General features: G+C 38.1%; 1 protein-coding gene across 2 annotated transcripts in view; it reads left to right on the forward strand.

Moving 5' to 3' along the window:
• jak2b (Janus kinase 2b) overlaps positions 1–22,775 on the forward strand; it is a 47,355-nt gene that overhangs the window by 16,423 nt on the left and 8,157 nt on the right. Inside the window, exons 3-15 of one of the 2 annotated variants that reach the window (XM_055200752.2) lie at positions 1,726–1,849; positions 1,938–2,055; positions 10,227–10,372; positions 12,017–12,311; positions 15,097–15,216; positions 15,533–15,690; positions 15,872–15,983; positions 16,517–16,703; positions 18,960–19,084; positions 19,174–19,308; positions 19,440–19,527; positions 19,609–19,742; positions 21,520–21,658. In XM_055200752.2, the coding sequence (XP_055056727.2) occupies positions 1,726–1,849; positions 1,938–2,055; positions 10,227–10,372; positions 12,017–12,311; positions 15,097–15,216; positions 15,533–15,690; positions 15,872–15,983; positions 16,517–16,703; positions 18,960–19,084; positions 19,174–19,308; positions 19,440–19,527; positions 19,609–19,742; positions 21,520–21,658 (1,881 nt within the window). Of the gene's footprint in view, positions 1–1,725; positions 1,850–1,937; positions 2,056–4,980; positions 5,131–10,226; positions 10,373–12,016; positions 12,312–15,096; positions 15,217–15,532; positions 15,691–15,871; positions 15,984–16,516; positions 16,704–18,959; positions 19,085–19,173; positions 19,309–19,439; positions 19,528–19,608; positions 19,743–21,519; positions 21,659–22,775 lie in introns of those variants that run through there. The other variant, XM_055200754.2, reaches the window with a different exon arrangement.

The raw sequence follows: 22,775 nt of genomic DNA on the forward strand, positions 1-22,775 counted from the left end.
TACGGCTGCATGCTTTCATTCCTTCGCCGCTCTAAGTAAACAATGGTTGCGTCACGCGTGTGGTAACTTCCTGTTGTTCGCATTCAGAGCAGCGAAGAAGAAATTAGTTTCGCTTTGCAGCGTTAGCTTTAGCGTTAGCTATAACGGGCATAACTAGGTTTATTAGGAAAATGGTATCAGATCGGTACATGGGTTCAAGTACTCTCCGATTCCGATGCCAGAATTTTTTGTGGTATCGGCCGCATTTCCGATACTGGTATCGGAATCGGAATAACTCTACCTCTGTCTCACGTGACAGTTTCTGTACAAACACCCGTGGCGTCAGTCGGTGTTCCTGATTCTCAACCTGTGGATGTTTTTCATCGCTAAAAGGGAGTTTGGGAACTAATAGCAGAGCACAGATGGCAACAGGTTTACTCGAGACAGCGCAAGCTAGCATGAAGGTAAAGCTAATCGTTTACATTATAGCGATGACGCTGGTAGTAACAATTCTCTCAGACCAATTAGTGATCTACAGTGTTTTCGCGTCACGTTTTGGTATCAGCCCGGGTCGCTTGGAACCTCAAGTGAGGTGGTACTAAAAAAAGTATCGGGTACTGCACCCAGTGGAAAAGCTCACAAAAGTAAGCTGACCCGACCCAAACCATGGGGTACTATTCGCGCTGAAAGTCAGAAAACACACTGAGCGCCGGCTAAGGCTGGGCGATTAATCGAAATCGAACCGCAATCGCCATGTGAAACGTTGCGATTAGCAAATTGGCAAATCGCGAAAGGATGCGATATGATGCGGTTTGAGAAATATGCTTTGTGACAGTCTAACCAATTGACATCGTTGAAATGACATGACATTGAACGCATTTGGATTTTATATTCATTATAAAAATCCCAAATGTAGCTATTTAATATTTTGATAGTTATGAAGTTGAGTATTACAGTTCTTTGTTTACAAAAAAACAAACATGCATACAAATCTTTCCAGTAAAACTCAGTCACCCATTTAAATATTTTAACTTGTTGTTAAAGTTGCAGCTATAATGAAGCCACTTATTTAAATACTGTTACAGTGTTAGTCCAAGCTAAAGACCATTTATCATTTCATACAGTAAGAAGTGTTAATTATATTCTTAATTTCTTTGTTTTTGTTTCCTTATTTTCACAAACAAACAAACAAACAAACAAAACAAAACCATAAGAATGCAGTTAAATCACCAGACCCATAAGCAGTATCAGAAAGATCTAACCATCTAAAGAGGCAGGATGCACATTGCATCTGCTACAAAATTGAATCGCAAATCGAATCGCAATCGCAATTCCTGGCAGAAAAAGCGCAATTAGATATTTTCCTAAATCTTTTATATAAATATTAAATATTTTCCCTAAATCCCGCTAAATATTCAACTTTGGGTGAAAAGCCCAGCCCGTCAATGTCAGTTCCCACACGGCCATCCAATTACAGTGGGTGAGGGGCGGGACAAATATCACAATAACCAACTGGCACATCGTGCAGCGACTGATAAATAAAGAAGTATAACAGCAACCAAAGCGCTCAGCTGAAGAAAGCTGGCAATCAGCTGAATAAACAGCTGGCATTCGGCGTCTTGCCCACTGTATGCGGATTCTAGCGTATGCGTAAAAGCGTAACTTTACTTGTAGCTTAAGTCTGCTTTATTTTGGGCCGTGTTGTCTCACTGATATGTTTTTTTTAATTTGTGTTTTCTCTAACAGGAGTGTCACCAGTCTACTGCAGCCTGTTTGGGTTGTACAAAGAAGATGAAGAAATTTGGTTATCGCCCAATCACATTCTTCGTTTAGATGAAACAGCCAACGAGAGTTTGTTATTCAGAATTAGGTAATGCATTATGCCTAAACAACTTAAACTGAACTGAATTTAAAGTATTTAACTTTGTTTTATTTTTTGTCACTTTCCACCCATAAAGGTACTATTTTCCTGGCTGGTACAGTTGTGGGCCATCTCGGGCGTACCGTTATGGAGTAACTAAGGGATCTGAGAGTCCTGTACTGGATGACAATGTCATGTCCTACCTGTTTGCTCAGGTAAGTCGTCTCCACATTTAAGCTCAAAGAGTATTTTGGCCTTGCTTCTGCCGGATGAAATATAAAAACCCAGATAATTCACCATAGCAACTATGTCGACTTGCTTGCGTAAATGGTCACGTCCATTTAAAATTGAGTTGCAGTTTGGCCTAGATTGTTTTCCATGGGATATTCTTGGATAAGAACCATTCTTGGCTTTTGGTTTAGAGTGTGTAAAAGTGAATCATGTCTCTGTATATCTGCACAAATAAAGGCCCCTATTTACAAACTGAATAATAAATAATGGAAATTTATGCTGCCGTTGACTCCACTGTGTGGCTTTTTTATTTTGCGTCACCTGCGTGTCTTCCAGCTGCGTTCTGGTATGCATTGGCTGGCATTGAAGCAAATCAGATTGAATTTTGTGGGTTTTATACCTGCATAGCTCGCATAGCCTTGTTAGTTTATAAAGCGTCACACCCTGGAAATCCCTAAGGGAAATGTAGCATCCACAATTGTTACAAGGGCAAGATTTTTGACATTTTTCTGTAGAACATGCAGTGCTTACCGTTGCAAATTCGCAAGCATGATGTTGGGTCTATTGGATGGTTGCCGGAGCATTGCTTTGTGGTTGCTATAATGTGCTAAATGATTTTTAGTTGCTTTGCGTTGTTGCAATAGATTGTTGCTTAATGGTCCATGTTATAAGTCTTATTACCCACAGACATTTTGTTTATTTATGGTTGCGGTGCTATGGTCATTTTATCACCCAGTTCATCATTTTGCCAGTCAATGTCGGAGGACCACCACGTTCCTCCCTAAAAGATCCAAGGCTTATGCAGTTTAAAATTAAGCTGTGATGTGTTTGGATGTGATCTCTTTCTGACCCGACTGAATTACATGGGTTTATTTACTGTAAAAGAGCAAGGCTGACTCAGATGCTTTGAGACGGTAGCTTTGACTTGTCAGTTTGTGTTCGTTTCTCGATGTGTCTGTCTGTACGTGGTTTGATGCTTTCGTAACGTGTTTGTCTTTCGCTCTGTGGTGGTTTTGTCTTGAAGGTTCTCATTAATGCAACAATGGAGATCTTTTTAACCCTTTCCCTGTCAGCATTTATAAAAAAAGTTGCCAGCCAGTGCCAGCACTTTTTATGTTTTTAACAAAAGTTTAATGCCTTTCAGAAAATTTTCTTCTTTAAATATGTAAAGATACAATATATCAAATGAAAGGGAAAAAACCTTTCTTCCTATCTTCAAAAAATAACATTGTAATACAGTCAGAACGTCTCAGAAGTGATGCATAGCTTTACATAATGGCTTATTGCTTTAATGTTGCTTTAATCCTCAGCCATTACACACTGTTATGTTCATAGTTCATATTGGTGTTTGTCTAGTCCAATGGTTCCCAAACTTTTTCAGCGTGCGGTCCCCCTTGTGTACGGTGCATTCCTTCGTGGCCCCCCAAAGAAAATTTGTGACAAAAAACTGAATATTTTAATTTAAAAAATCATTAAATTATACAAAAAAAGTAGTGCTTTTGGTTAGTAGCCTTATTTTTTTTTAGGTTTAATTACACACAATTCATGATAAATTAATGTAGTTCATAAAATGTCATAAAACTGGGGCCCACCTGGCACCATCTCGTGGCCCCCAGTTTGAAAACCACTGGTCTAATCTATTTGAAAATATTCTTTTGAACTGACTTTTTGTCAGAAAAACGCTTAATGACTTCTCAAGTAACTTCCCTTTACTTGTCACTGTTCTCTGTGCGTGGGTGTGTGTGTTCCCTCACACGCATCCCCCGCTTGCAACAGACATGAGAAAAAGAAATTACCCTAGAAATTGCAAAGAGCGTGATCGGCTACAATATTAAAAATAAATGTGACGTTCATTTTTACAAGCCATACACATGCCACAATCCAATGTGCTGCTACATCATGCTCTGAAATTGAATTTGTGGGTGCTAAAGGCTGGTTTTTAAAAAGCAAGTCATATGCTCGCTAATATAATTTGGCACATCGTTAAATCAACAACGACAATATTTTTGCAATTGATAAATCTTTCACACCCCTAGCTCAGATACACTTTTTAAAAATAATTTATTATATATTTCACTTTAATGTGTTACTTGAAAAAATTATTTATATCAAAATTAAAATCACAGTAATTTGTTCAAATAGAATATTTCTACTCTCGCACATCCCTAATTCCTTTACATGACTAACCTTCATCTGATCATCTTCTCTAAATGTTTAACAGCCGATAATAACCTGATCAATTGGAGCATACAGAGCAGCGACATGAATATTCAGTTTTACATAAATCCCACATGTTTGCCACTGCATTTCCGGATGCTAATGTGTTCCATTGCAGGCCTTTATAACTATGACAAGAGTCACAAATGATGCTTAACCCCCATTTCAAAGTTTTGAAACATTGCTTAACCCAGGATTTGGGACTTTTGACTGCTGGTGCAAAGTCTAAACCACGTTGCAGTTTATTCTGGCCAAGAACTGTCAGTTTAGATCCACAGAAAACATTTTTTTTCCCATTTGGGCAAACTGAACTATAAATGGTTTTTGGGGTTGGACAATAATTTAATATCAGTATATTTCGTGATATATATATTTTTCAATATAGTTTCTAAACACATTTCCGATATTTCGATATACATTACGGCATCCCGTATCCGTTTTAGTCACGTCTAAAAACGCTTGTTAAACGCGGGTCAATGCACTTTTTCCTTCCAAAGCACGTTGCGTCTTTTGTAGCTAAGCAACCATGAGGTGCGCGAATGTGAAAAGCGAATTTAAATCGCTCATCTGTACCTCGCGTCAAATCATATCATTGTCACCATGCGATAAGTTAATCTGTTTGGGACTTTGGAGTGTTTGCCCGATGAAGAGCTGTCACTCAGAAGTACAAGAGAGTGCGTGGTTAGTTCACAGCTAGTTGGCATCAAGTCACAGCTTCCAACGATGACATGGACGGAGAACGGGAGATGTAATGCAACACAAACTAAATTACGGATGAGAACTGGCTTAAGCCATCAGGTGCCCACGTTAGAAAAGGGGAAAGATGAGGAGAAAACCTAAAAGTATGTATGCTGCTGTGTCACCTAGTTATGAGTATAATGTTTATATAATTAAATATGATATCTAATATATCACTATCTAGCTTGCTATGCAATTAGAACAGTAATATTAATTTTTCTTACAGTATGTAACATTGAATACTACCATTCAAACGTTTTAGGATCACTTTGAATTTTCCACATATTACTATAATAGCAAATTGATCAAAATTATGGAATAACACAGATGGAACTATGAAAGTCAATACTGTGACTGAATAAATCCATAATATATCAAAACATAAACACTACCTGGGGGTAAAAAAAAACATAAAAGAAATAATAGAATATAACAGTACATTTACAGAAATATTGTGCTGTTTTAATGTTAAAATAGCTCTTCGTCCCTCCTATGAGATGTCGATCTCAGAAATGGCACAAAGTCTGTTTGAGTTTAAGACCCATGCATTACAGCATTTATCACTGTTTGGCACCTTATATAATAATATTAAGTTGAGCCTCTTGTTTATTGGACAGTAATATCACTTTTTTTTGTATGAAGGCTAAACACGAATTAGAGGTGAACAGTAATATATTTATACCCTTTTTATTTTAAATATAATATAGTTTTATAGGAGGAGGTTTCATAGACATAGGTTTGTTTTTTGTACTGACATTTATTGTGGGCATTCTTGGCAATTTTTCCTCAGGCTTTTTTAATATGCATACTGTTATCAGATGTTTACCGTATCGCCAGAAATTAAGAAGTATATCGTGGTAAAATGTTTGGCCATATAATCCAGCCCTAAACGGTTTCAGCAGTAACAACATAAACAAACGGCTTTCGTGAAACACATGCAACTTCCGTTAAACTCCGCAAAGAATTAAAAATAACAACGGCCTTTTAGACTAGTTTATTTCTGATAACAAGCTAATTAAACAACAAGTAAATTACCTTAGTTCAAATCATAGCTAAAGCGTATCAAAAACTACACTTAGCTAACGTTAAACTGTGTAAAATGTGTACTATATAATGTATACAATCTTAACTATAGATCGACTGCCAAACCTCCCATCAAATAGCAGTAATCCAAGATTGCCTTCTTCCCTCGTCTTTAGGAAACCAAAACATTGACGAGGTAAGAGTTCAATTTAGCAACTAGTCAGAGTTAAGTTCCGCTCAGACTCGTAATCGCGTCACCACATGTGCCGTCTATACTTCAGGCTCTAGGTTAAAAAAAGAGGTTAACCCAGAATAATAGTCTCATGTCATTCAAAACTAGGGCTGAAACGATTCATCGAGTTACTCGATTTACTCGATTAAAAAAATTCCTTGAGGCAAAAATTCTGCCTCGAAGCCTTGTTTAATTCCTATGACGCGCACTACACGCGCCAAGATCTGATTCACACGGACCATTGTTCAATGTTCAGGAAGCACATCATAGCGCGTGATACATTTTGAATTTAGTTGGCGCGATGGCGGAGCGAATATGTCCATAAACGACAGAGAGAGAATGTCTAAAGTTTGGGATCATTACATTATCATTACATTCAGCATCTGAACCGAAAACATCCACTGCTGTTTCACCAAACGTCGATGAAACAAGGTAACGTAGCTTCCGCTGATTTTAATCCCATACTGTATTTGTAGCGATGTCTTTATGCGGTTTGACTAGATATGATGTTTAGCTTTGATGTTTTTAAGTAGTAAACGTATTCACGTTCAATTGCAGGAGAGTATAGCTTAAAAAAGAACCCCTTCACACACACGCATGCACTTTACAGGTGTGTGTACCAAAAACGGCACCACAGTGCAATCATGTATGGGCAACTTGTAATCTGACATATTTTGTTCAATAATAATAATCTCTGTTTTATTGGAGTTTAGCATAAGTTATTCTCTCTCACGTGAGTCAGACCGATCGCGCAATGCAGCACATATGCTTAAACTTTTATGTAGCCACGCAACAATAATTTCAGCATGCATTCACTGTATACAGCGGGACGTGATGTTGTGATTTTTCGAACGGATTCTTAACCTAAAATGCACCGCAATGCAAGTGATGCAAACCAAATGCAGCGTTCTATTGAAAAGGAATGTTTTTTTTTCTGCCGTACCAAAATGCAATGAAGCAACTGAACGTCTGAGTGGGGTGTCACTCTTCCTCACGCACAGAACGCGTGCACACACACAAGTGCACGTGCGCGCATACACACAGGTTGTTACCATAGCAAATAGGCTCACCCCAGAAATGATATTTTATATGTTAGTAGCCTAATGGTAAAAGCTGCAAGTGTAGAAATGTACATAAACCAGATATTTACTTTGATGTCAGGGCTAGATTACAGCATGAAACCTGTCATGCATATTAATAAATTAAAGTGTTTAATTGTTGGTACTGGCACTTATAAACACTAAATGGGTGAAATAAATAGGCTTATTTTTTGGAGCCAAATACCTCTGTTTTTTTTACATAAAAGCCAAATGCTTGAACATGTTACAGCCACGTCATTTTCGCTATGCATTATTTGTTTTGGTTGTTTAAAAACACATACAAAATTTTTATCCGATTACTCGATTAATCGATCGATTTAGTGCTAGATTAATCGATTACAAAAAGAATCGAAAGCTGCAGCCCTATTCAAAACCTCATTCGATATTTAATCTCTCTCCTCTCTCTCTCTCTCTCTTTTGGGTGCAGGTTATAATAGGAAAAATAGGATGAAATGGCAGTTGATCAACTTTTTAATTTGTGAAGCCAAACATGCTGTTTATATTGCAAGAAAGAATAGATTGGAAAACAGTAGGGATGGGCATTCGATTAAATTTTCTTTGTCGATCGTCGGGAGAATTAACGATCGACTATCGATTAATCATTAATATTTTTATAATAAAATTTGTTATTTAACTTTTATACTTAAAAAATGCAATGAATACAAATATACAGCGTTTTTCCTCGATGAGACCTTTATTACAAGATCAACTTGTGGCAGACAGTTAAACTGTGTTTCAAACATATATGTGCGTGCATGTGCGGTGCTCTAAAGCAGCGGAACCTGCAGCTGCGAGCCAGCGTTCTTAAACAGAGACCTCATTAGTTCCAAAATAAAAAAAAACAGATTCATGTTTAACATTAAATTAAACAAAAAAACATAATACTTAGATCTGAAAGGTTTTGTCAAAATGTAACTCAAAATTATTCAAGCCAGAAGAAAGTGCAAGATATTAGCCTTCCTAACATTATAACAAATTAGGCATTAAAGCCTCGTGAAAAATAACTAACTTTAGTAACTCGCATAAAACTTCTGCACCAGTCTACTGATTTTTTTTTGAGAAATAAAAGCATGTTTTGGGGTCAGACGGGACCGCAACCCATGGTGACCGTCAGTCCAGCCGCCGCCGAAAACACCCGCTCCAAAAGGAGACTGACCAGGATGCACAGGTACCTCAGCGCTAACTTGGCTTATTCCGCATACAGAGTATGTGTGAAACAGCGTGCGTTTTGTGAGCCCCATTCACCATTGTTTAATTATACTAACATAGTCTTTTAGTTTTTATTTGTTGTAAAACAACAGTAGACACAAATTTACTATGGTCTCCAACTCCACAATATAGCCTACCATAACCATGTTATTTGTAGTAAAATTGCGGAAATACAAATCCTTTTTTATCTGCAAAAAAAAAAAACATTTTCACAATGATAAAATCATGGCTAATTTTCCTAAGGTAGTAATTACAAAATGATATATGTTTGAAAGACGGAGATGCGCACCTGTCAATCTATTACATAACAGAGCGAGGCCAGAGACAAAAGTGCTCATAAACGGGAGTAATATGGAATAATGTGTGCATCTTTGAATAACTGTAAGTATACATTTCTTTTAAATATATTTTGTCATATAAAGTTTTGAGACATGGCCTAATAATGCTTTTTTCACTGTTATTGCTCATTTAGACTTATTGTGCGGGTAACAGCATTTTTGACGCATTTACCTCAGAGATTATTTTAGCAATATTGCTTTTTTCCGGTAATAATAATACAATTTATATTTCAATCCTGTTTCATTGTCTTTTTATTCATTTCATTATGCTGTTATGTTAATGTGAGGATATTTATTCGCCATGCCATATGAAACGTGCCGTTAAATGAATACTTTATATAATATTCAAATTATATGCGGAATAATGTGTGCATCTTTAAATAACTGTAGGAATACAGTTGCTTATTTTTGTCATAAAGTTTTGAGAAATAATAATATTGTGAGGATTTATTTTCATATGAGACGCTTTTTGTCGTTGAATACTCTCGTTTATTATTTGGAAATCGTATACATACATAGTAGGAAATATATAATGTGGAAGGGTAGACTTGCAAAGTTACTCTGCTTATTTTTATTTATGATATATGTGGAGATAAATAAAGCATTGCAAAACTGCTGATTTGATCCATTCAGATCCTGACCACCAGGCTAGAGATTTTAAACATCCTTAATCCACACTACTAGTCTGTCAAATAATATCTAAAATATATTGTTTTGTGAAAAAAAAAATGATGCTTTGTTCTATTGTTTATGCGGAAAAGTGTTCACAGAAAGTGTCAATCACATGAACGTTTTATATGCAGAATAAGCAGTCAGCAGCGCACTGCAACGGGTGCTTGACGGATTTGCCGCACACATACGCAAACGCACTGCATACTGAGTATTTGTGAAACAGGAGTTAGATAAAAAAAAATGCATTTGATTAATTGATAACAAATTAACGTTATCGACGAAATTCTTAACAATCAATTATCGATCGTCGATTAATTATGCCCATCCCTAGAAAACAGGCATGGTCAAGATATTTTACTGCTTTTTTGGCATATGTTAAATCAAGAATTGTTGTTGATTTTAAATATTATAATTTTTATCATTTTTTTCTATTTTGTGGTGTTAATGTGTTTTTTTCTCTGACGATCTAATCTGTGTCTGTCTGATATTATTGTCTTGATAATAAAAGGTTGTTGTTAAAAATCTAAAATCTCTCTCTCTTTCTTTCTCTATCTCTCTCTCTCCTGAATTCTATTATAATGCTATTATAATGATGTGGTTTTCCCCCCTGTGTTTTGTGTGTCTAGTGGAGGAGTGACTTTGTAAATGGCTGGGTAAAATTATCCAACAATCATGAGACTCAGGAGGAGTGTCTCGGCCTGGCAGTGCTGGATATGATGCGAACGGGTAAAGAGAAGCAGTGCTCCCCGCTGGATATCTATAATGATATTAGGTATTAACAGCAATCCCAAAATCTGTCCTATATGTGACCCTGTGTGTGAAATCAGGCTAAAGTCTCTAATATAAAAATCTTTAACAGGACCTTACTAAGTCAATTTTGAAGATTTCAAGGTTATATTTTCATATAATTTTTTTATGTAGGATGATTTTATGTAGATCACAGACTGGGTCACATATTTGTCTTGTCAACATGTCTCAGCTGTAAAGGAATGAAGAGTTATGGGCACATTTGTCAACGTATATCATTTGGGGAATTTTTGGGGTTCTTAAATGGGCTTGACCGCCTGAATCCAAACCACCATATAAATGTTTTACTGTATTAAATACTTATATAATACATTTCTTACATTTTCAAATCTAGGGAAAATATGGGGTTAATAAAATATTCAAAGGGCCTAAAGTAGAGTTCAGAAGCGCTTGTTATTAGCGACACCGGTGGACATTAAGTGAACTTCAGCTAGCAACTTCATGCTCACAGTAAACAGTAGCTACGTTTACATGGACACATTTTGCCTCCATCGGATTAAAATCCTTCCGATTAATAAATCCTATCATAGCGTTTACATGAACACTTAATAATGTGATCGGATTGATGTGCGTGTTTATATGACACAAGATTTACATCAGATTTGATCATTTGACATGCGCACATTGCACACATATAGTTTCTCGCTGTTTCAAGATTTGCTTTGTGCCTCACTGATTATAAAGCAGCAGCAAAAACACCCAATCACGTGTGCCCAAAAAGTGTATTTTACTTCACGCGGTGCTGCAGAGACCGTTCGCGAGAGCGAGTCCAAACACACACGTTTGTGGATCAGAGAATAAATCATGGACTGACCGGACAACGCTGTCTTGTATCACTTTATGGGGAATTGAAAGGATAATAGGAACAATATTAACAAGACAATCACTTCTTGTGACTTCCTTCAACAAAACAAACTCGAGTTATTTGCGTCACATGTCATTACGGCAATTCTACGTCATTGCACTTGTGCATATGCTCCACACTCCCGTCCTGTAGGTGGCGGAAATGCACCTTTCAGTGGGTTTGCCAACCGCCATTAAAAAAAGAAAAGATGGCACATGCGCAGAGCATCCCAGTTTCAGTTATCCATCCGATCAAGTGTATACATGTCATTTTGAGCGGATTACAAACAGTATAAACCACCCCTAACAAGCGGATTAGATTTTTAATCAGATTGGCACTTTTTAGTTCGATTGAGGTGTTTACATGGAGCATTTTTATTCAGATTGATCATTTAAACGGATTACAAATGTCCATGTAAACGCAGCTAGTGACTCCCCAGTGTTTACAGACATAATTTTGATGAACGAGGTAACAAAAATTAAGGCAAGATACGTCTCATACTAGCAGAACCATCCTGAGGCCTTCATATACAAATCAGTCCAAAGATTTTCGTAGTCTCATTTTATTTTGGTGGTCTCTTTATTTAAGTTTTTTACAAACTGCTTACACATTAGCTTTAAAAAAAAAAACATGAACATTCTTACATAAAGCCCCTTAAATACCTCAAAACTGTTTGTGTCATCTATAAACTGAAACTGTGACTTCTCATATTTAACAACATGTTGGCAGCTCAGTTAATTTGTCACTTCTTGTCTGTTTTATTAGTTACAAATCCTTCCTTCCCAAAGACATGAAGGAGCGTATCCAAGACTACCACTTCATCACAAGAAAGCGTATCCGCTATCGTTTCCGGAAGGTGGTCCAGCAGCTCAGCCAGTGCCGAGCGTCCGCGCGGGACCTGAAGCTCAAGTACCTGATCACCCTGGAGTCTCTGGACCCCACTTTCTACACCGAACGCTTCCAGGTCAAGGAGCCTTCGGCCGAGGAGGTCACCATAGTCGTTTCTGCAGACCACGGTATTCAGTGGTGCCGTGAACGACAGAAAGATACGCAGCCTGAGGTAACTGCTTTCAGTTAGCGCTACGCAACATTCTTTGTTTTAGTTGTGTTTGTATAAACTTCAACGAATGCTTCTAAAATCTTAAATATCATGAAAATCTGACTTTTTCCATGTTTAATTGTTCTAATTCGGTCCCGCAGTTTTGTAAACCATTTTCTGCAAGCATTGTGAAAAAATAGGTCATTGACATTTGGCTTCCCTTATGATGTCAGAAGGGGATAATACGCCCCTTAATCTGCACTATCCAACCACGGCACTGCCATTTAGTGAAGAGATCAGCTCATTTGCATTTAAAAGGACACATTCAAAAATTGCACATTTTTGCTCACACTTACAAAGTGGCAATTTTAACATGATATAATAATATTATATTTTGAGCTAAAACTTCACATGCATACTCTGGGGACACCAAAGATTTATATCTTAAAAAAGTGAAATGTTCTTTTTAAAGTCCCCTTGTGGTGAAAATCAAGTTTGTGTCACACACATGTAACCAATTACGTAATCACAGTTAAAAGAGTGGATCAGTAGTTTGGGCCATATATATTGTGTATAGATGCCGCATAGATCTTTGTAGAGACCAACAATTTTAATTCTCTAACTTATTTTTACAATAATGATAATATCAGCGCATTGAGTACTCTAAAATATATCCAAATTTCATTTCTATAGTATTGTCCCTTGAGAAGATATATTAAAATATTTGCTGAAATGTGAGGGGTTGGACTCACTTTTGTGACCTACTGTATATTATGGATGCTCCGATCAGGATTTTTGCATCTGATATCAAGTACCGATTTTTTTGTTGTCATGATTGGCTGATTCTTCAAGCTAATATTTAAGCTCTTTGATTACTGTAACTGTTAACTTTTTTAGATAAAGTTATACCACAGATGTTGCCTTTGTTATATTATTTAATCAGGTATATTATCGTGCTTAATCACAGGCTGTCTGTGTCCGCGTACAAGAGCAGCAGCAAGTAAAATAAAAGTTTAAACTGTCAAAACTTAAAAACGCATGCAAATAACAAACTTTCGGCATGAAGATGCAATATCCGCGATATACACATATTTTGTTTACGCTGTTTGATGGGGATGTGGGGATGTATATATGTTCCGATGTGGTGCAAAAGAGTGGAGGCTGGGACTAATTCCCATATCCTTAACAAGGGTCCGAGCTGTGCGATTGAGTCGAGGTGGGGACTAATTCGCAGAAAGGACGGGATGATTCAAGTGCATTAATCTTCTCCTAGGATGCGCATAAGCGTAAATGACAGCACGGGTCACAGTCCACTCAAAAACTGGCATTTTTAATAAACACTCTTGACATGATGTGCGTGTATAATAAAGAGTTTGGTTCAAAAACCAAATTTTTCAAAACATGTTTATTATTATGTTATCATGTTTTATTGTGCTACTTAGCTGTATTGTTTTAGTTATGAAGGCTTAAATCCTAAACTAACCAACTGCAGTTTGATTGATATTAATTGCAATGCACAATCAAAAAACAAGATTTTTGAAAAATTAAAATCTGATTTTGGAACCAAACTCTTCATTTTATGTATTTGTGTGTTATACACACACACACAATTCTAAATGGATCAAGAAAAATATTAGGATTGAGTGGGATCGTCCGATACTCAGAATCCAGGTATCGAAATTGGATCGGTAATGGAAAAAGTGGTATCAACCCACCCCTGATTTAAACACTGGTGAATAGACATTTTTTCAGTGATGTATGTAAATATTTAAACCAGTTTGACCTTATGAACTTACTGTTCTTGTTCTTGAGCCGAGTGCTCGTTTCAGATGAAACAGATCCGTCTTTAGATTATTATATATATATGTGTGTGGTCTATTTTTAGATTTAATGTTTGAAATTCAGATTACATCTGTTTTTATTACAGTGTCTGCAGGGTAGTACTGCTATTTATATGGTGCTCGCAAGATTTTATTGATATTTAAACTGGCGAAATTGTGTAATTCCTGTCTGGATCCCTCAATGTACGGACTTTAGTCACACTTTGATAATTTGAGCCTTACAGAAGTATTTGGTAATATCTGTTTTTTATATTGTGGGACTAAAGTTGAAATTTTAAATACGGCTACAACAAGATATATCGAAACATCAAAATATTGCTATTGTGTAATTAAACCTAAAAAATAGGCTACTAACCAAAAGCACTACTTTTTTATAATTTAATGTTTGTTTTTTTATTAAAATGTTGAGTTTTAGAACAGTTTTTGTCACAAATTTTCTTTGGGGGGCCGCAAAGGAATGCACTGTACACAAGGGGGGCCACACGCTGAAAAAGTTTGGGAACCACTGCCGTAGCGCACGCTACCGTAGCGCGTGCTGCACATGAAGTATTATTGTTCTTTTGTGCACGCGATGCAGTTCAGGACCATAACCAGTTCACAAAGGTTTCTGATTTTAGCCACATACTGTGAACAGTCAAATAAAAAATCGGATCTGATTTACGAACATAATGCTTTATTGTATCGCTATCATATATTGTGTCATTTAGAAACCTATTGCATATCCTTTTTATCCTATCGATTTCGTGCAGCTCTATTATATTAAAAATGTGTTATTTGTAAACAAAATTGCAGTTCATCTTGTGTTTACGTGTTAAACTGTGATTTGTATTGTGTTGTAAGTATACTTGTGCTGCATTCTAAGCACTAGTTTCTTTATTGGTATTTCTTTGATGCTACCAAAACGAGGAAATTACTTTTCTTTTGTTTGTTAAAACATGATCTCTGGAGAATTTTCTTTCTCACAGGACCTGCAGACGTATTGTGATTTCGGAGAAGTCGTTGATATCAGTATCAGGCAGGCCAGCAAAGAGGGGACCGACACGAACCGAATCGTCTCCATCAACAGACAAGATGGCAAAAATCTAGTAAGTCTGTTAGATAAGAAAATTGTTGATCCGCGTACCCAATCTCTGCACTGTTGTTCATTAGGATTTCCTTTTATTTATTGTCAAACCATGTTGAACGGCTTCATGGTGCCTTATGGAATTCTTCCTGTTATTATCTATAACAATGTCTAGCCAGCTACCTAATGCCTGCGTAGGAGGCTGGCCTTTAGGGATACGTGCATTGGAATTCGATCCAAAACTAGGTGATTCTAGGTATTGCCCTGTAGGCGTATGCTGGTTTTAGATTATTTACAGGTCGTGCACTAATGTGGGGTTGTTGTTGGTTTTTTAACAGGAGCTGGAGTTTTCTACTTCAGCGGAGGCTTTGTCCTTTGTGTCTCTGATCGATGGTTACTACAGACTGACCACAGACGCCCATCACTACCTCTGTAGGGATGTGGCACCGCCCCATCTGCTGGACGCCATTGAGAGCTACTGCCACGGGCCAATATCGTAAGCGCAACAGGAAATTCTTTAGCATCACATGCTGTTTATTTTTATCCATTTTCCCTCATTTTGGCACTTGTTGCACTTTCTGTTTACGCATTGGCAAACTGTAATAAAACGAATATACATATTAATTCGATGCAGAGTTGCATTCAGCCGCCTTTGCTTTCATTGTCTGTTCACACAGAATGGACTTTGCAATCAGCAAATTGCGCAAGTCAGGAAACCAGAAAGGTCTGTATGTGTTACGCTGCAGCCCCAAAGACTTCAACAAATACTTCCTGACTCTTGCAGTTGGGGTATGTTAAAAATCTGTTTAGCTATATGATGTTTAAGTTCTTATTTAATTACAGCATCAGTAAATAATTTTAGTGTCTAAATATAGCATCTATATTACAGGTTTATGAAATAATATAATCTTTAAAGTAGGGCTGTCACGATTATGAAATTTGGCTGACGGTTAATTGCCTAATAAATTGTGACGATTAATTATCTGTTTTATTGCTTTGATTGTTTATTAAATAATTTTCACATATTGTTGTGATTATTTAAATTAAATCTTTTGCAAGGTTTACCTGGCAGTAAATATGAATACACGTAACACATATTTAAAACCTGATACTGATTTGTTTATACAGGTGCTGCAGCTCCCCCTTGTGTTTTTTAGAGAGATGTGCAATCATTGCGGTGATCTTAAATCATCGCAATGAGGTCAAACAATCGTGATGAGACGGTTATTTAATCATAGTGACAGCCCTACTTTAAAATGACTGTTATACCTCAGTTGTGGCCTTGTTATCGCATCATCTTCATGTGTTTTACTGTCTATCAGGCGTATGAGGATGTAGAGTACAAGCACTGCCTGATCACTAGGTCTGTGAACGGGGATTACAATCTCAGTGGAACCAAAAGGAGCTTCACAAGCCTGAAAGAACTGCTCAAGTGTTACCAGAAAGAAACTGTGAAATCAGATGGCATTGTATTTCAGTTCAGCAGGTGCTGTTCTCCGAGGGCCAAAGGTCAGTACTAAACCTTCTAAAAAAAGTATTTTCAGGGTAACAAAAACGTACGATTTTGAATTTTTTGTATTTTATAATCTGAAATATCAGCAATAATTTGATATGCAGTAAATTGTATGCACTTTTTTAAATAGGGATGCTCATATTGACTGATAAACCGTTAACTGAAGGTAATGCTGGGTACACACCAAAAGATTTTTTACAAGATGTAAGATTTTCAAAATGTAAAAATACTTTACAAACATAAGGATAAAAAATCGTTTTGCTCCTATAGTGTGCGGTGTGCCATAATAGCCCTTTTCACACAGACGTTCCGTAAAATACATGGGAAAGGCATCCAGGATTTTTCCGGGATGATTAAATTTTTTGTTCATTCACACTGCCATGATATATCTTGTTGGGATGACGCGCGGGTATTTTCGTTTATTATAGCTCAAATGAGCACGTGACGCGATATTCTTTTATGCTGCTGAATGATCTCCGTTTCACTAACGAGCTAACTTACCTGATATCTGCTTCAGTCCAGTTTGCTGACATTTCTCGTTGTGAATGTTGTAAATCCCTCATTTTAAAGAGTTGAACCAACTTAATGTTGCCATGACACGCGCGTCCTCACTACGGCACGTGCGTCATTGTTTATGCGTCTCATTTATCATTTCCTGATAACTGCTTCAATCTAGTTTGCAACATTTCTCGTGGTGAATGTTTATGTGCATGTTATCTCTCGTTGTAAGGAGCTGAACCATAACTTTTGTTTTGATGACGCGCACATCCTCACTACGACACGCCCATTACGACATTCTTGCGGCTTCTTGTTCACACAGAGGGTTATCCGGGTATCTGACTAGGTCCTCTTTCCGGCAACGATCCCAGAAGATTAACGGGACGAGTTTTTGTTCACACAGACACTTGTCTGGCAATTTTACGGGTATTTTCTGGGACCAAAGGTCTGTGTGAATGGGGTTTATGGGTGAAAGACAGCACACCACACACAAACAAACAAACAGAGTCTTCTTGACTGTGAACACAGGAAATCTCGCGAGACTTCAGAATAAGCATGGCGGACGATATGCAGGAAGAGATTTTAATGATAGTGTTTGGAATGATTTTCACAGAAAATTTAAGGAAAAATGAAAAGGGTTTGGGTGAAGTCATGGAGACAGCGGGAACATGGTCTGTAAAAGTTCACTTTGCATCAACTTCAATTTGTGCTGCGCCATGACTGCTTCCGTCTTCCATCATCTTGCTTTCTGATTGGATATTGTTTCGATTCACGTGATAATCTCAAGAGCGTGCGAGCATTTGTCCTCGGGGTTCCCCCACACATTAGGATTTCTGATCGTAAATTTTAAACACGTTTAATATTTACGATTCGCGGTCGGTGCGGCTCTGACATTCTTCCAATCAGGTTTGGACCCTCTTAACACACCTCACACCATAATCTGTAGAACCATCAAGATAATCGGGACATAGCTAGGATTGTCGAAAGGGGGGAAATCGGCCCAAAATCAGCCCAGTTATCTTTTGGTGTGTAACCAGCACACCAAAGAGTTTATTACCGATTAAAACTATCAGTTAAAAGAAAAACATTTTTGTCAATGCACAGTGTGTGTTAAAAATCCACTGATGATAGCTTAGCAGCTAATTTGTTGCCTCATGCTTCATACATCACAGGTAGGGATGTCTTTCACAAAACATTTTTTACCTGGGATGTTGTATCTTTTTAACCAGTTGCTCACCGTTTGGAACATGTCATTGGCAAAACAATATGTAACCGCGTTAGCATCGTTGGATTTAGTGTCTATAGTCACAATTTCAAGATCATTTGCTATATATGAATTTCACATCTGAAAGTACATGCGTTACCTGTACGTACATTCGTTCTTTAAAATGATTGAATTTTGGACGATTTTAACACAGCATTTTATAAATGAAGCCCCAGTTTTGGACCCACGTGAGATAACTTTTTGTACTAGCAGGTGGCAGTAGTTGATATTCGTTACTGAACTCTTGAAGTGACTGCCGCGATATAAAACATAAACAAATCAGCGCTCGCTTTCCGGTTTCAGTCAAATCTTGCTTGCCACACAGACAGATTCATGATGTTATAGGTTTTTGTAGTGGAAGGGACAGGGAGGTGGTCTTATAACGATTGTTTATATAAACTTGTATGTAGTTATCGTAGTAGTAAAAATTTGAATTTATAATGGTCTTATGGTATTTCAAACTTTTGCGTTGTGTTTTTAACGTAAATAGAAAAGTCAAGCCTGTTGGTGTGTCGAAGTCGGCGGGGTTCAGAGGTTCCCCTCTCCTCCTCACTGCAGAGGCGCAACATCAGTCAGATGGTGTTTCACAAAATCAAAAAAGAAGACCTCGATTTTGTAAGTATCTCATTCTGTCCTTGGGATCATGGGAAAAAATACATGTAATCAATGTGAAGAGCAACGATGTTGTATGTCATTCTGTCCAGGGTGAGAGTCAAGGTCAGGGAACGTTCACCAAGATCTTCAGGGGGATTCGCAGAGAGCAGGGCGACTATGGAGAGACCCATAAGACTGAAGTCATTGTCAAAGTTTTGGACAAAGCACACAGAAATTACTCGGAGGTAAGAAATATGTTACTGTAAATCGCTTGCTTCAAAGTATTCAAGCACCCTTGACGATCTCACAGAATTTGCCCTTGAGCTATCTTATTTATATATTTATATTTGCTTGATAAATAGTGTTTTTCTTTTAGTCTTTCTTTGAAGCTGCAAGCATGATGAGCCAGCTGACGCACAAGCACCTGGTGTTAACCTACGGCATCTGTGTGTGCGGCGAGGAGAGTAAGTGTCTGTATTTTTTCATAAAAAGGATGCTTGTGTAAATGCAACAGAATCTTTCAACTTGTGGTGTTTTTGTCTTAGACATCATGGTGCAGGAATATGTGAAGTTTGGCTCTTTGGACACCTATTTGAAGAAGAACAAGAACTCGATAGCGGTGAACATCTTGTGGAAGCTGGAGGTGGCCAAGCAGCTCGCCGGGGCCATGCTGTTTTTGGTAAGTTACTTTAAGGAAAGTCTCTCCACTTGCAACGACAGCTATTTCAGTCATAAAAAGTCCTATTTACTTGAATTCTTAGGTATCAATATAACATTTTTCCAACAAACACTTAAACCTGACATTGAATTCCATTAAAAAAAACACTTTCTTTAGGTTGCTCCACTACTGCATTAGTCTTTAAAGGGCACCTATTATAACAATTTTTACCAACAGACAGTGATCACTTTGGGTTAAAAATAGATATAATTCCTGTGAATACAGTCTGACCCCGGATTTCCACCAACTGCGGAGCGGCTGCAGATCGGCTCCGCTGCGTTACGGCTCCGCACTCCGCCGTCCGTCAATACCCACCAGTTCCGTATTTGTTGCAGAGCAGCTGTGTGCTGAAGTGACGAGGACCCATGAGGTCTCGCAAATTCACGTGATGATCGCGCGATATCTAATTCTGTCTACGCCCATTATGACGTTAACTTATGACGTTTTGCTGGACCAGCCCAGATCACAACACGAGATCTCGCAAATTCAGGTATGATCACGCGATATAGTCATGGCTCCGCCCTGACCGCTGTGACGGATTCGGAACGCAGTCAGTGTAAATACACACATTGACTTGAATGGAAACCGATTGACTTCGCCGCCATTCCGCAGCGGATCCGCAGCCGTTACCCAGTCGGTGGAAATCCGGGGTGACTGTGTGTTCACACCAGACACGGTAGAGGCAGTAAAAATGCGCTATTCGCATGTAGTTGGATGCTTGAACATTTTGAGTTTACTGGCTTCATTCGTGCGTGAAAGCTGCACGTGAAATTCTAGTCATTCGAGACATCCAAGTGGAAATTTGCGTCATGGGAGGGGCTTCTGCGACTCCGCTCGCTTTTTGTAATCATGTCACTACTAGAGCAAGCTCTTGATTGGTTAACGCAGCATGATTTTCTGCGGAAGTTCAGATTTTTCCCGGCGATTTTTTTCTGCGTAGCCTGACGTGCACCTCGTAAAATTTTTAACAGCGTGTCTTTTCTACCCGGACCACAAGCGCTGTGATTGGTCCACCAGAACCACGTCAACGATGATGCAAAAGTATAAATGAAAACCGACGCGGAACCTAGACCATTGCGGCTATGCCAAAGGACCTACGCACAACTATGGCCCTGTCCCAATTGGCACACTCTGGACTTGTGGTCCTCCTCAGAGTCCACACTTTGATGACATCATGTCGTGCAGACTTGAGGGACCCTTGATGCGAGTTCACGTGGTAGCACTGGAGTCGTATTTTGGGACAGACTCGAGCGTCAAGCCAAAAATAGGAAGAGAAGGTCCCCGTCAGTGTAAACTCCTCTCTTCAGTCGTCTGATTGCTCTTTCGCAAGGACTTCTTGGGATGGTAAATTGCACGAAGCCTGCTGCAGTGCGGGCTTCGCTGAAGATCGCAGCAAAGGGGGCGCTGATGAGCACACTTCGAAGCGTAAAAATGACAGATGCAACGCCCTACGGACTCGTAGACTAAGCGAGCACACGCAATTTAAGGCCACAAGACCAAAAGTCCACATGAAGTGCGCCATTTGGGACAGGGCCTATATCGAGCCGTAAGTCAGTTGCTGTGGGCGCGCTTTATCACCGTGACATCCCATTAACAAGAGAATCAAATCGCATGTCTAATGACACTACTTTGGTTTAATGGAGATTTAAAAAGAAGCAGTGGGTGGATTTTTTAAAGTCTGATTTGGGTTAAACAGGATTTTTAACCTTAACCTTCATGTATTTGTTTTCACACACAGGAGGAGAAAAATCTGGCTCATGGGAACGTATGTGCAAAGAACATTCTGTTGATCAGAGAGGAGGACCGAGCACAGGGAAACCCACCGTTCATTAAACTAAGCGACCCGGGCATCAGCGTCACAGTGCTGCCCAGAGAAAGTGAGTGATGATGGGATATCTGCTGTAATCCCTGCCCATTTTGATGAACATTTTTGAGCCAGTCATGAACTGATATAAGTGAATGTGCATATGTATGTGTCAAAAAAAAAACTGTAAATGAGAAGTAGAGTGGGCTTTTGTGGAGACAAATATTGCTTTTAACTCAAATCTGAATAAATATACACAAAAAAATCTTAATATACTATAAATCAAGAATTGTACAATAAATGGAGTTCAAAACAATTATAAAGTTGTTTTTGAGCCTTGCGTTAGCAGCACAAAGTTTATAAGTTTAGATAACCCATACTTATAAAATGTACAATGGCAATAATGCCTCTGTCTCTCACAGATAAAAGTGTCTCCCAAATGCATAAATGTAAATCAAGGAGATACTATAAATTAGCAGAGACCAAATCATTCAAATTGCCAGCTCGGATGTTTTAAACATTTGACCTCATTTACACATGCACACTTGACCAGTAGAGGGCAGTGTTTTCCATGGAGTTGTGGTTACCATAAGTGACTTGGATCACAAAACCAGTCATAAGGGTCAATTTTTGAAATTTCAGGCTATTTTGGAATCTGCAAAAAAAATTCGAAATATTGAAATAATTTGCTTGAAATTGATCCAAATGAAGTCCTTCGTTACACACATTACTAATGATAAACAATTTTTTAAATATATTTATGGTAAGAAATTACAAAATGTATTCATAGAACATGATCTTTATTTCTACAAATATAGCCGTGCGACTTACGACTGGTTTTGTGGTCCAGGGTCACATACACTCCCCTAAAGGATTATTAGAAACACTTGTTCGATTTCTCATTAATGCAATTATCTAATCAACCAATCACATGGCAGTTGCTTCAATGCATTTAGGGGTGTGGTCCTGGTCAAGACATTCTCCTGGACTCCAAACTGAATGTCAGAATGGGTAAGAAATGTGATTTAAACAATTTTGAGCTTGGCATGGTTGTTGGTGCCAGACGGGCCGGTCTGAGTATTTCACAATTCGCTCAGTTACTGGGATTTTCACGCACAACCACGTCTAGGGTTTACAAAGCATGGTATGAAAAGGGAAAAACATCCAGTATGCGGCAGTTCTGTATGCAA

This window comes from Misgurnus anguillicaudatus, chromosome 22 (assembly GCF_027580225.2).
Source record: "Misgurnus anguillicaudatus chromosome 22, ASM2758022v2, whole genome shotgun sequence".
Lineage (NCBI taxonomy): Eukaryota > Metazoa > Chordata > Actinopteri > Cypriniformes > Cobitidae > Misgurnus > Misgurnus anguillicaudatus.